The 15762-nt window shown below is 40.4% G+C and overlaps 1 protein-coding gene across 1 annotated transcript in view; it reads right to left on the bottom strand.

The window, feature by feature from the left end:
• Positions 1 to 200: 200 nt before the first annotated feature.
• The window catches only part of SLC22A16 (solute carrier family 22 member 16), a 47015-nt gene continuing 31453 nt past the window's right edge, over positions 201 to 15762 (bottom strand). Inside the window, exons 4-8 of the mRNA XM_083176903.1 lie at positions 6617 to 7148; positions 5656 to 5783; positions 3172 to 3281; positions 2929 to 3028; positions 201 to 1877 (exon numbers count right to left, since the gene is read on the bottom strand). Coding sequence (XP_083033029.1) covers positions 1674 to 1877; positions 2929 to 3028; positions 3172 to 3281; positions 5656 to 5783; positions 6617 to 7148 — 1074 coding nt within the window. The 3' untranslated portion in view covers positions 201 to 1673. The remainder of the gene's footprint in view (positions 1878 to 2928; positions 3029 to 3171; positions 3282 to 5655; positions 5784 to 6616; positions 7149 to 15762) is intronic.

Raw genomic sequence — 15762 nt, 5'->3', positions numbered from 1 at the left:
CGCGGGCTTCACAGGTGTCCGCATGCGCTCGCCACACTTTCTATTCTCAACTCAACGCCGACGTGGATAGTGGGGGTATGAAAAGGTCGTAGGACGCGTACCACCGCCCCTCGCCACGATTCGGGTTCGCGTTGATAGTGGGGGTGGTACAGCCTCAAAAATGCCATTTGGGGGCCATTGAACATGTTTCATACTAATTTTAAAGCAATTGGATGCTTTTCTGTTAAAAATCGCATGCAATGCGATTGCATGCGATTTTTTAAAAAAACCTGCAAAAATCGCATCCCATCGCATGCCACTATATATGGCATGCGATGGTATGCGATGGGAGCCGTGATAATCCACAAGTACCGTATTATTTCCTTATTGCCGTCCAATGTACAACTGCTGAATCATTGGTACCACTGTCTAAATCGTCGTCACAGGCTGAGCTGCTCTTCAGGGATGCAAAAAGTTCTCCAGAAGCTTTACTTGTTGCCACCCACAAATGCTGTCTATAGTTGCCCATAGACGTTCCCGGACCGTCCGTTCTGTACTATGAGATGCGCTCCCACACATCTCATCGTGCGGTACAAAAAGTATGTGCTGCACATACTTTTTGTACTAGCTGTTCATCACATCACATTGCATGCACACTGCATGCGATGCGATGTGTACTATTTAAGTCCCGAACGGATCCGTTAAACGGACCGTGTATGGGCAGCTTAACTGTCACTCACTTTTTGAATAATCCCTTTTGCAAGATCTCTTGCAATTCAGTCACTGCACATGCTTAGTGCTGCTCAGACACATGCTCAGTATGAAAACATCAAACCAACTTGCGTACCTTAGCTATTTTGCGAATGCATCTTATTGAGGCCTAGTACTTGTAGGGTAATATCAGAGGAGCATGTCCTCCGAAACTCATTCAAAATAATCTTATTCTTCGAACACATAGACTAAAGGTAACACCGCCCTTGTGTTTAACTTCTATCCACAGACTAATAATTGGATGATTTGCAAACATTATTATTCATTTGTTTACCTTGTGCTTGAAAATGCATATACTTAGCACATAAATGCCTCAACTCTGCAAATTATTCTCTGCATCACTAATGATTATACATTTCTAGTGCAAATCACTGCGTACCGCAATCAATAAATAAATATAAACCAGCTCAAATCATGTAAAACTGAATGTATCCATCTTTAAAGCAGCAACTTCATTCTCTTTTTGGTGCCGATTTCAATATAATAAAAAATAATATAAATGTATGATCCCAGTATAAAGTGAATGCAGTAAAGTACAGAAACACTATTTACTTGGTGCCATATTAAAAAAGTTGTTTCGTCTTGGCACTGGCTGTATGTGGATGACATTGGATGATGTGAACACTACAGGTGACTTTTTCTCTCTACACAAACAATGGATAGTCCAACAAATGCTTGCTTTTTATTTGTTCTGGCTACTCGGCTGGAGTCAGCAGTTCGAAATGTTCTAGTTTTTGTTTTGATATGTCTTAATAACAGCAGGCTTCGGCCTAGCCCTGCACTTCTAGGACTTCACGTCTGTGCACATTAACTGATTGACTTTGTAGAAATCAAAATTGTTTCAATGTAAATTATTCCTTAAGTGATGTTGTTTGAATCGATTCCTGTGATTATCTATAACACATGATGAGTAGCTTCAGAGTCTATGCATCAGGGAGGTTTGTATCCGAGGACTGCAATTTTTCCATCATAACGCCATTAGATTGTGACAGTGATTTTCTGGTACTTTCTGTCTTTTTTTGCATTTCGTCAGCTTCCTCCATCGTGTTCAAGAGTGGCATCCCGAGTGTTTCAGGGAGCAGAAGGGTTAAAATGCCAGCAACGAAGGCCACAATCCCAATTAGTAGCTAAAAGTAGCAACACAAAACAAGCACATTAGCAATATTTTATGTGCTCAACAGTAAAGTCCATCTACAACCTTCATAACATTTATACTGACAGTTTACATGTGTGGATTTAATCGGGTTTAAAAAGTGATATATAAAATAGCTTTTACATATCAATCAAAAATAAAATATACATTATGGCAAGTAAGGTTAGCAATGTAAAGTAAGGAGGTAATGAAGTGTGCACCGTTACATATAAATAATGACATGCGCTACCAACTCATAAATTCATTATGTGAGATTGTGTGTGTGTGTGTGTGTGTGTTAGTGTGGCCAACATTGCAAATACTATAAAAATATACAAAAATATATTATAAATGAGTGGTGGTTTAACATCTTAAATAGAATAAAAGGTAAGAGGACAGAGAATATTTTATCAAACTGACAGAAAATACTGTGGAGCCGACTCTGGTTCACTTGTAGTGAACCGAATTTGGCCCTTTCCCTGATGGTTGGGGTTTGGACATGTGCATTTCTGAGCATGTGAAAACCCGACTGCGAATGGCCTCAGTTATTTACAATGTTGCCGGGCCGTTCGCAGCTGGCAGGGAGGGATGGGTGCAGATAAGGGCAGCGCTGGGCATCCCCATGAAAATGCTGGACGTTCCCATGGGAACATAGGCATGCTGATGCCTGCTGGGGGAGGGTGGCTGATGTCACATGGCATCAGCCGCCTGCCCTGTCTTCGTCCCGGGCGCCCAGCAAATATATGTCAGTTGAAACTGTCTAATATTTGCGATGGCAGGGGAAATTTTATGGTCGGCAACCATCAAATGATTTCTCCTGCAGCAGGCGCATGCGAGGGGATGTGTCTTCGTAACACATCCCCTCACGTGCTAGGGGAAATGGTGGTGGGGTGAGGGTGTGTGCGGGAATTCGCTGAGGCATGTCACAGGGACTCGGTAAGTCAATTAGAATCACCCCTTCCTGTGAAATCAACAGGTACTAAAGGCAATCATGGCTTTATATCTGCTGCAGTACCACTAGAAGGATAAAAAAACAACAAGAATACCTGCGGCATAAATATCCAGACTTCTGTAAGGTAAACACAGAATGGAGCAACCACACTACCAATCCGACACATCATGCTCCCACTGCCAACAGCCAAGGACCTAGAATTATAATGGCATAGGTTAGTACTTGCACTTGTCCCCTGGAAGAAAACTGTAAATACTGAAACCCATTTTATTTTTCACCCAGCTAAGCAGATATAACTATTTTAATCTAAATGTGCATTATGTTCAGATCAGCTTACCGGACAACTGTTGGATATAGTTCAGCTGTGTATAGGTAAATAAGTCCAAATGCAATACCTATAGAAAACTTTCCCGCCATGCTCATAACAATGGTTATAGTACTGTAGTCCTGTAATACATAAGTACATCATTTATGTCTGTTACCTTGGAATATCTGCATAAGAAAATTGCTATAAATGTATATTAAGGCATAAAAACTCGCCAGTGGCCCCATGGTTCTAATTATTGGTTGAGTACTCGCTGTACAGGCCCTTGCCTGTATTTTTATGAACCAAAGTACGGATGTATGCCTAGATTTAACCACACATACAAAATTGTGTAAGTGTATAGGTGTGTGAGTTGCTACATGCAAATTTGGCCAAAAGTAGAAACTCAGCTTTATCTGAAATGTAGCAGGACAATAATGATTAATGAAACGTAGTTCTTTCAGACTGAAACTATTCTGAGTCATAGACGTTACCTCGGAATAGACTAGTGAAGAGATGCAAAACTTTTTCCAAAGCATCATCCATCTGAGCTTATGCAACTTCCCACCAGATCCGAATTAGGCCATCAACTCACTTGTAATTAATTTAGTCAACACGGTTGCCCTTTGCAGCTGGTTGAATGGTGAATATATTTTTATCTTAATATGAATGAAGTTACTAAAGTCAATAAATGGATGTAGAGGTTCGGAGTGGTAGGTTGACAGTGATTATGTAGACATTGATGGAATGTCAACATTGTGACTATGTAGATATTTTATCATTGTCTACATAACTAGGGGGTATTCAATCTGTGATTCTGACTGTCGTAACATCCCATTTTTCGTTTGATCCAACAATAACTCAACCTTATCAGTAGGCCCTGCTGTTATTATATTCAGCATCAACACTGCTGGAAGGATATTAATGGCCACTACTCTTACTTCATATATCTTATTTGGTCCTATGTGTACTGTCATTTAAGTGGCCAATACTGTTACTAGTGGCAAAAAAGTAGACATTGTTATTACTGGGCACTACCATACTGGGACAGATAAAGGACTTTGGGTGCCCTGGGCAGAGGAGCTGTGGTCACTTAAGACCATACTTAACGTGCCCTCATTAAGATACTTTTTTTCTTAGACTTCCTAATTGTGATTATATGCACCATAGTTTTAGGTCAATACATAACATTAATAATGCCTCTAATAAGAAGTAATGCCTCTAATAATAATAGTTCATATGTGACTAATAACCATCAGACCACCTCACATGCACTTTAAATACCCATTAGATCCCTCACATCTCTCAACATGTCCCTAAATGCCCCAAGACTTCCTTACTTGGCATCAGATCTTTGCACCTGAAATGCCTTTCAGATAGTCCTACATGTTTTAATAGGACCAATAAATCCAGCACATATCCTAAGGATGTTATACCCAAGTTGTAATTAGGGACTTTTTAACTATCCATTAAGTATTATGAATCCTATATACTGAAAAAGGAAATGTCTGTAAGAATCCAAGCTCTGCAACCTTCTATCTGCAGCACACATATTACTGGAGATAAGCAATGCAGTGGTTTGACAACTGCCCAACAAAGAAGCCTTTGTTCCACATAAACTTAATGTTTCGCACTAACCATTCTCCGTGTTTGCCACAAATAGAGCAGTAATCATTAACAGGCTGGCCAGCTTTATTGTGGATTATGTTTAGATAATCCCTTTCATGTATTTGTACAAAACCTCTCAGTCCCATGGGGCAGTACCAGAAGATTTGCATGATAGTGCCATTGCCAGTGAAGTAGAACACCGCTCATTTATACGATGACAGCGGCAGGATACCATGGAGCAGAAGGGAAGTCTTCTCTCCCAAGTGTTGATTAGCCAAGTTGCACTAGAATGAAGCATCTATTTGGCTGCCTGGAAGAGGCACTACTAGTACTGGTATTTCATTGTTAAATACTGCCGCTAGTGGAGTAGTAGTCATGTTTTACTATTATGACTAAAACATGACCACTGCTCACATGCTATATATAACTATAGCACTACCGCCAATATTACAAAAGCAGTTAGTATATCGGACATGCTCAAAAGGAACGTGTCTGGAAAAATACACCCATATGCAGAGATGCATACATCACAATGTGCTGCATATGTATGTGTAACTTACTGTATGTGCTTGGTTTGCTGGTTTAGCCTATACTAGGTGAAAAACATATGCTTTTAATCACATCCAGGTCTATATAGCCTGCAAAGGAATGAACATGCCCGGAATGAACTTTGACTACTTGAAAACACTCTTGTCATATGTATGCTAATCTTCTTAGCTACACATACAGGTACATATTAATTCTGCATCAACCACAAGGATATTACTTATGTTCTTGTGTATAGTGAGCAGAAGACACAAGCACCTGCCATGGAACCATTAGAACACGTCTAATGTACAGATACCGTACATTAGTGACAAATGCATCTTCTACAGAAACATTCACATGATAATCTAAACATAGAAATACCTCAGGGATGAGCATAATTACACCACAAAATACTGTGCTGAGTAACAGGAATGGAGCCAGTGTGTTCCTTCTTCCAAGTTTGTCCATACAGAGACAGCAAATAATATAAGATGGAATCTCTACAGCACCTGCAAAATGAGTTTTCAAATTATTAGATTTTTCTGTAGGAATTTATATATATTATAAACTATGAGGGGGAGATGTACTTTAGCAGCATTGATTGTGCTGCTATATCTCATCAGGCTTCACTTCTATACTGAGGTGAAACAGGAAGCACTAGTGCCGAGATGTATGGTCAGCTGTACTGCCGCTACTATTGCCAGCAACAGCCAGAGCCAGGTAACATGGATAGCTGCAGGTGTCAGAACAGACTGTTCAAACTTTGCCCGGCATATCGGTGTCCTATCTTGTAGATAGCAGCACCCCTATATTGTAGATATCACCTCCCCTATCATTTCACTCACATCTCCTACTTCATATATAGGGGAGAAACGGTATCAGGGTAACCATTTCTCCTCCATAACATCCATTAATACATCTATCCCTGTGTATCTATCCCCCTCCAGGGGAACTGTCAGGGGAGCTCAAGGACATATTGGTCCGATTTGTCCTTAGGAAAAGTTGGACTAGTGTATGGGGGCCTTTAGGCTATGTCCTAAAAATTTTATTAGCATTTTTGTTAAACCTGTGCGTTTTAATTTTTTGGGTCAATCCGTAGTAACAAACTTGATAAGTAGTGAGAAGGATAACATTACTAAGGGTATATATAGTAGTTATGCCACCGTAGTGGGTATGAGGATACTGGCACAATAATGATGACATATGCATGCTGGGATGGAAATATAACAAAACTGATTACATAAATATTTTCACTAGATACATATTTCAGTGGATTAACAATCAATATCATAGTATTAACTCTAGATGAATGTATGTCAGCTTATGAATATGATGTGAATACCTGAAAGAAAAAGATTTACATATTCGTTTCCTCCCAGGTTGACAGAATTTAGGGCAAATACGTAGTATCCCAAGCTACCAGTAAACCAGATGAGCCACACAGAAATGGTCTTTCTTGCAAAACTCCAATTCTTAAACAGATGCAATACATTGTGCTTCTTGGCATGTTGAGTTTCTTGTCCACTAGTGGCTTCCTCCACAGGACACAGTTCTGACAGTTTACAGGATGTGCTCACTTTGTTCCACTTCTCCATTGTGCTAATTATATCTTCTACCTCTTTGTATTTTCCCTGGGAGTGCAGCCAAAAAGGAGTCTCAGGAAGACTCCAACAACACAGGACAAACGGCAGGGTGATGACAGAAAGGATTATTTGGTACAGCCACCAGGTGCGCACCAAAAAACCAACCAAAGCCACAATCATAACTCCTACTGCGAAAAATGCATGAATGTGAATAGAAGCCCATGTACGAGCTTTGATCCCTACATATTCCGTCACGTAAACAAACACCACCACTAGGTAACCGCTGCAAACCTGTAAATGGAGAGAAATATTATTTAAAAAATAAATTGTAGAATCATACTTTAATACAAGCTTATTACAAACCCCCAATATGGCTTATGTACAACAAAGTTTTGCATATGCTATTTTCAGACTTTTTATATGAAAAGCAACAGACAGACACTATTAGAAAAAATAGCATATGGCCAGATGAACTTTTTGAAGCTTGATACATCAGCTTCTACCTGTCAAACCCAAACATGGCAGGTAGGAGCTGATTGGCTGGCTGTTTTATCACTCTCCATTGTATCACTTTTTGAAGCTTGATACATTTGGCCCTATATGTTTATTCTTTGTTCAGTTGTTTGGAGAAATAAAATGTGAATGTTTCCAAATTATTATTACTATGATTCTGATGTGGTTGGTGTTGCACGCCTGCTTCCTTGTGTTGTAAGCAATACCTTACAACAAATATTCAAATGCTGCCGGAAGTGCCTGTAGGAAAAGACACCTCCTGCATGCATCTGCAATCCACAGTGGTGTATCCGAAGATGCAGCATCAGATAACCATTATGACCATCAGTAATGATGGGTGAAGGCAGCTTCCCGCCAGTCTGCATAAGCTTAGGCTTACTCAAGCTGGATGTCAAAACCCCTCTGCCAGGTCCAAGAAGTCTGCAACTGAGTATGTAGGCCCCAAATTCAACATGCCCCCGTATTGTACCATGGTCCTGGGCACTGCCCGTGTTCATCCCAGATTACAGAAAAAGGATGGTCTCTAGCGCACTAATAAAGAAGAGTATAAAATGTATAGATGTAAAAATGTTTAGGATAAAATATACCTTTTGTCATTTAATACTTAAAAAACGTTTTACGTGAAAAACAACAATAGACAAACTGCACAATAAAAAAAAAAAATTATTACATGTATCACCACATATTTTGTTTTTTTTTGACACACTAGAGAGGACACATGTACAGATAATGCATTATATATTATTCAGCCAGCCTTGTGGTTCATTTTAAATTCCACTTACTCTTAGTAATTTGTTACAATCATACAATTAGTTACACTACTTCAAAGATATTGTACAACAATTTATGGATCATAAAGTTGATCCTGGATTCAAAAGAGTATGAGATGTCAAATGATGTTGATCATGACTTGCCTTATTCCGCTACCGCTGGGTGCGGTTAGGGTCTGCCTACTGTACAAGTACCGGAGCTACACACTGATTTCATATTGATGTATGGCTATATAAATAATTTACAGTATCAGGCACACCTTACAAGATCCAATTAAAGGTTGCATGTCTGCGAAAACGTCCATGATCTCGACAATCCATGGGCTTTTTTTTTTAAAAACACACCCGACTGCTTTTAAGGCCTGTTCTGTTCTGTCGAGCTGCCTCTTCAATGCTGCCAGGACAGCATTGAATAGGCGCCCACGCTCTTTCCCTGTCCGAAATAGTGGCGGGGATTAAATACCCCTTAGTCTGAGGAGAGAAGTCACCTGCGATTCCCCCTTGAGCATGCATGTGATCCAAGCCAAGCCTGCCTGGCTTTGCTGCGATCTGACAGATCTCTTCTACAGCTGGTGAGTCGCGGGCCCTGGTGTGATGCGCACAGAACTGCGCATCACATCGAACCTGCTGTCAAACACATGCTTTTTGGATGCTTTTTATGCGTTTAATCGCCGCAATAACATACAAAGTGACCAAATCGCATGTACTGTAATGTATGGGCCAGTAAGTGAGCAATATCCGCAAGTGTCTTTAAAAAAAAAATATATCTGTGTCCAGCAGATTACACTGCCCCCACCGGTTACTTTTTTCTGTGAAGAACTTTGGAGAAGATCTACTCCATTCTGTCTTCAATATATAGGCTAATTTTACTTCTACAGGACAATAAAAAACAAAAAACAAAATGAACAGATGAATTGTACTAGATGATATAAAATAAAATATATCTGCAGTTTCATATGGTCCTTTCTTTTTATAGCAGCTAAAAGCCCACTTCTCCCCTCTTTCTTTGAATAGGAAAGGCACCAAATGGATAAGCAGCATAGATACAGGGGTCACAGCAGACACAATAGATATTCAGCCCCAAAAAAAACAGCAGCATACCTGGCAGAACTTCAGATGTTACAATAAACATTGCCTCAAAAACTGCACAGCCCTGTAACCATGCGTGATATTAGGGGGCCAGCAGAGGTGATGCAGGGCCTGATTTAGAGGTGACCCATGACGATATTGCACAGTTTGGATGTAGTTTTACACTGTGCATTTATGCATACTTCCCAACTTTTGGCCAAGGTGACTCGGGACTCTCACGCGTGTCCCCTCTATATGCCCATGAAAAATGCCTATTGGTTAATCGGGCTGTGATTTGGAGAACTGTAGCAAAATCTGTGCGTTTCATTTATAACCTGCTACTAACATTGGCAAAATGTATACATGTGTTTCAAAATAATGTTGTTAAATAGCTTACTAACAGTTTTGCAGCTTACTAACAGTTTTGCATTTTTCCTATCTAACATTCAGGAGGACTGTAACTAATCTGTACTTTCCCTGATATTATATCATTTTATTATTTTTGGTTTACAATATGTACATTTTTATTGTTGTCTGGTATCTACTGTGGGTATATTTATTGAATATCTAATATTGTTTTTATGGGGTAATGACCCCTAATAAAACCAATTTTTTAGATACTTAGTTGGAAATTTACTCAAGGAAATTTGTAAAAAAATAGGTGTATTTGTATCCAGAAATACACTTATTTTTGACATTTACTATCCCGAAAATACGGCAATTCGTAGTCGTATTGATAGCACATCAATATGAATACGAATTGCCGTATTTTCGGGATAGTAAATGTCAAAAATTAGTGTATTTCTGGATACAAATACACCTATTTTTTTTACAAATTTCCTTTAGTAAATTTCCCCCTTAGCCTCTTGGTCAGTATATAAAATAAGTAAAAAATAATGTTTTTTTGTTATATACAGTACTGTTTTCCAGCAGGAACTATTTTTTATGTTGCTCTGATTCATAAGTACCTGCTGCTGGGGTGCATAGAATTATACAACTAATAATCGAAAAACACATGTACTAATTACTCGCTGAAACACTTATTTATGGTGAAATTGTGGGCATTTTTTAGTCACTTTTCACTCAGTTTCAACTTAAAAAAAAAAACTGAAAACAACTAGCAAAAAAAAAATCTAATTGAATACCCCCCTATATATTTATAGAATTTTTTTTTTCCAGTGCCAGTAAGTGTAGTGGTTATCACTATTTAAAAAAAAAAAACATTGTGCAAAATCAGCCTCTCCGATGAATCCAGTTCTCTTTGATATTTCCTAATAGATGTCTCAGCAGTTTATTAAATTTAATATGTCTAATGCCAAGCTCATTGGGTGATATTTTGACTTTTTTTTGTCAAATTACAGAAAAAATCACACTTTTTGCAGTGAAAATCGCACATTTTGACATGCCGAATTTTTCTCACACTTCAATTCGCATCCAGAAGTTTTCCCATTATAAGTTTAGGTACTTATGTAGTATCTGGGCTGCCGATTTTTTGATTGTATGCCTTAAGTTAAGGCATACAATCAGATGCGATGCGATGCGATATCGCATCGCATCGCATACGACCATGCGATGCGATGCGATGCGATGACCCGATTTTTCCATAGGATTCAATGTTAAAATGGACTGAGTCCATTTTAACATGGAATTCAATGGGAAAAGGGGTCCTTTTCATACCCCTACTATCCAAGTGGGCATGGAGTTGGATATAAACCTGTGGCGAGCGTAGCGAGCCACCGAGCCCGAAGCGTGGCGAGCGAAGCGAGCCCCGCGAGGGGACGGTATTCTGTGTCCCCTCGCGGGGCTCGCTACGCTCGCCACGCTTCGGGCTCGGTGGCTCGCTACGCTCGCCACAGGTTTATATCCAACTCCATGCCCACTTGGATAGTAGGGGTATGAAAAGGACCCCTTTTCCCATTGAATTCTATGTTAAAATGGACTCAGTCCATTTTAACATTGAATCCTATGGAAAAATCGGGTCCATCGCATCGCATCGCATCGCATCGCATGCGATATGGTCGGGTGCGATGCGATGCGATGGACCCGATTTCAAAATCGGCAGCCCAGTTACTACATAAGTACCTAAGTTTACAACTTGTATGTAAATTACTGTATATACTCGAGTATAAGTCGACTCGAATATAAACCGAGGCACCTAATTTTACAACAAAAAAACTGGGAAAACTTGTAAACTCAAGTGGGACCCTCACTCTAGTATAAGCCGACGGGGGCTTTTTCAGCATAAAGAATGTTCTGAAAAAGTAGGCTTATACTCGAATATATATATATATATATATATATATATATATATATATATATATATATATATATATATATATATATATATATATATATATATATATATATATATAGAGAGAGAGAGAATACCCTTTCAATGCGCTACAGAAAATGTGGGGGCAGCAACTAAGTGGGTCCCCCCTGTTAGTGGGGGAAAATGGAGAAATAGCAAACAATGGACAAAGTGCGCCCTCCTAAAGTGTATCCACCACCAATAAAACAAATGGTGACAATGTGGTCACGGTACAACAAATTTAATATAAAACAGATAAAATATGACAATAAAATTCTTTCATCTGTATGGAGTCATGGATTTCTATAACGGTCAGTATACACAAAAACCCAACGCGTTTCGTCGTTAAAACGACTTCCTCAGGGGTAACCGTCAACTGGTAACTTAATATTTTTTCAGTCACAGTGTAATACAGCTTTCCTTTGAAAGAACATGCAGAAGTGGATCCTTAACAGATCTCATTCATAATGCTTGTCAGCATCAATTTCCCATACCCGGCGTGGGGCAATGGATAAAAATAGCGTTCTGAAGAAATTCAGGATTACTCCTTAATGTAGTGTGAACAAACCAATTTCCTATACCAAGCGTGGAATAGTAGATGGAATAACGTTCTGAAGTGATTCAGGATTAATCCTTAGTGGGGTATAAACAAACCACAATCGCTTCTGCTCAACAGCTGATTCAGGGACCAGACTCCAGGTCCACCTGGAGTCTGGTCCCTGAATCAGCTGTTGAGCAGAAGCGATTGTGGTTTGTTTATACCCCACTAAGGATTAATCCTGAATCACTTCAGAACGTTATTCCATCTACTATTCCACGCTTGGTATAGGAAATTGGTTTGTTCACACCACATTAAGGAGTAATCCTGAATTTCTTCAGAACGCTATTTTTATCCATTGCCCCACGCCGGGTATGGGAAATTGATGCTGACAAGCATTATGAATGAGATCTGTTAAGGATCCACTTCTGCATGTTCTTTCAAAGGAAAGCTGTATTACACTGTGACTGAAAAAATATTAAGTTACCAGTTGACGGTTACCCCTGAGGAAGTCGTTTTAACGACGAAACGCGTTGGGTTTTTGTGTATACTGACCGTTATAGAAATCCATGACTCCATACAGATGAAAGAATTTTATTGTCATATTTTATCTGTTTTATATTAAATTTGTTGTACCGTGACCACATTGTCACCATTTGTTTTATTGGTGGTGGATACACTTTAGGAGGGCGCACTTTGTCCATTGTTTGATATATATATATATATGCAAAAAAAGATGAAAAGAGAAACGCACGAATGAGCAATAAATCAGACAATATTTACTATTCTTAATATGCTCACATACATTAAGGTTAAAAGATGAATGCTTGCCAGCCGTATGTACAACTCGATTCCAGAATAAACTCTGCAAGGATGTATCACGATACCCCAGGAACAGCTGGGCTTGTGATGGTCTGACGTGGCTCTCTTCCACTGTTAAACCAGCTGAGACTCTGCATCTTTCCCTTCGGCGGCTCCGGCGTTTGGTTATTGCGACAGGCATCTGGCAGCTGTTCCTGGGGTATCGTGATACATCCTTGCAGAGTTTATTGTGGAATCGAGTTGTACATACGGCTGGCAAGCATTCATCTTTTAACCTTAATGTATGTGAGCATATTAAGAATAGTAAATATTGTCTGATTTATTGCTCATTCGTGCGTTTCTCTTTTCATCTTTTTTTGCAAGCATTTCCGTTTGGGATTGGTACTATCCTTGAAAGAGGGACTGCACACATTTTGGACATTGTGGACTCATAGGACACTGAAACTTTCTTGCGCTGGGTATCTTGTTATATATATATATATATAGCTATTTTTGTGCAGGCTCCAGCAGGAACTGTGGCCCTTATTCTAGTTCACTCTGACAAAATATTTCTCAAATGGACAAAACCATGTGCACTGCAGGTGAGGCAGGTGTTACTTGTGCAGAGATAATTAGATTTGGGTGAGGTTTTACACCTGCCTCACCTGCAGTGCACATGGTTTTGTCCATCTAAGAAATATTTTGTCAGAAAGAGTGAACTAGAATAAGGGCCTCAGTTCCTGCTGGAGCCTGCACAAAAATAGCCATATATATATATATATATATATATATATATATATATATATATATATATATATATATATATATATATATATATATATATATATATATATATATATATATATAATCAAGTGCGTTCGTCTGCGGCACTGGGGACTGGAAATAACTCACACAACGGCCAGCTCTGTAACCACAGAGCTGGCCGTTGTGTGAGTTATTTCCAGTCCCCAGTGCCGCAGACGAACGCACTTGATTATATTTGGTCCGGCGCGCTGGACCCTGCTGAAGGCACGGGGCTTATACCTGACAAGGAGCTGAGTGCCGACTACCCGTATGTTTATATATATATATATATATATATATATATATATATATACATATACACACATACATATATACACACACACGGAGGGATAGGCACTCCCAACAACAAGTTTCAACTTCGGCGGGTGCCCTCACAAAGGGGGTACATAGGAGCCGGGGGTGCGGCACTCCAACCTTGTCTTTAGAAGTAGCAAGAAAACACGCAAGACTGCAGTGTGTACTATTAACGTTTCAAATGTTTAAATTTGTCTTCAGTATATATATATATATATATATAGATAGATAGATAGAGAGACATTGTAGGGGCTCTGCACACACTAAATTAACTGATAATAAATAGTGGAGATTTGGTTCATGAATTGATCAATGCATTTATGCATTAAGCCTGCAGCCCCCGTCACGGGACCCCACCTTTCTGCAGGTCCTGACACTATCGCTGAAAATGTCTACAATACATATATGTGTGTGTGTGTGTGTGTAGAAGGGAAACTGCGGCGCTTTTATCAAAAACAGATTACAAAGCGGTTTTTAATAAAAGCCGCACGCGGCTGAAACGTCCCTGAGAGGCTACGCGTTGTTATTCTTTTACTTCAAGTCCCGAGTGCTGCAGTTTCCCTTCTACACATGCATATCGGCCGGCGCCTACTGAGGGCACAGGGCCAGTAACCCCTTATTGGAGCCGAGTGCCAGCACATCGCACTAATATATCTGTCTGTGGAACGCGGAAGCGATGAAGGACAGCGTCCAGCAGACTGAGCTGGAACGCATATCTCCCCGGAAGTCACGTGGGACAGCGTCCTAGCGTGTCTGAGGATACGCACGCACACACAGGAAGTAAGCAGTGCGGGCTGCTTCCTGATCTGTGTCCCGCACGCCGCTACACAGGAGGTCCCAGACCGGACCGTGCATAATGAGGTGTTATCAGTGGTGAGTGCATTTTTCCTTATAGCGATCACCTGTGTTGTCACCTGAGTTCACTTGATTATATATCTTTTGATTGGTTGCTACCCTATGAGAGGGAGGGGTTTTATGGTATTTAACTGGTGAGTAGGGAGTCTCTGGGATACCTGTGGTTGCTGTGTCTTGACAAAGGGTCAGATGTGGACCCGAAACGTTGACTAACCTTTTAAAGATGTACTATTAAAGTCTTGCTTTTTAAACAAAGGACTCTGAAAAAGTCTGGTGAGTGCGCTCCCTATTGTCTATTGGATATTATTGGTCCTTATGGAAAACGTTTGGAACCTGAGCTTCTGGGCACCCCAGCAAGTAATTACTGAATTTTGAGAGTGCTACTTTTTCACACACACACACACACACACACACACACACACACACACACACACACACACACACATATATATATACATACACACGCACACACATATATACACACGCACACACATATATACACACGCACACTTGTTTAGTTTCATGGCGGCAGCTCTGCGCTACGTTTTCAATGTAGCCTAAGCTACGTTATCAGCATAGCCGCCGCCGTGAAACTACGCTGGGAGCAGGGTGGTGAGTGGCAAAGGGAGCAGGGTGGTGGGTGCTTTGTTTTATACTTACCGTCCTCTGGTCGGCGATCCCCGCGGGCGACGGGCTCTCCCCGGTGGCAGCTTTCAGTCCCCTTCCTCCGGCAGTCACTCCCCGGCGCCAGCAATGTACATAATTCAGCATATTGTCGCTGGGGGAACATCACATGGTTTCCCTGCTCCCCCAGCGGCACTACGCTAATTGTGTACATTGTCCGCTGCCAGTGCCGGAGGAGGGGGACTGAACACTGGCGCTGGGGAGTGACTGCCGGAGGAGGGGGACTGAACGCTGCCCATCGGTGGA

Source organism: Crinia signifera, chromosome 3, assembly GCF_055691185.1.
Source record: "Crinia signifera chromosome 3, ASM5569118v1, whole genome shotgun sequence".
In the NCBI taxonomy this organism is placed as follows: domain Eukaryota; kingdom Metazoa; phylum Chordata; class Amphibia; order Anura; family Myobatrachidae; genus Crinia; species Crinia signifera.
Note: the sequence above shows the minus strand (reverse complement) of the source record. Positions and strands in the feature narration are given on the sequence as shown.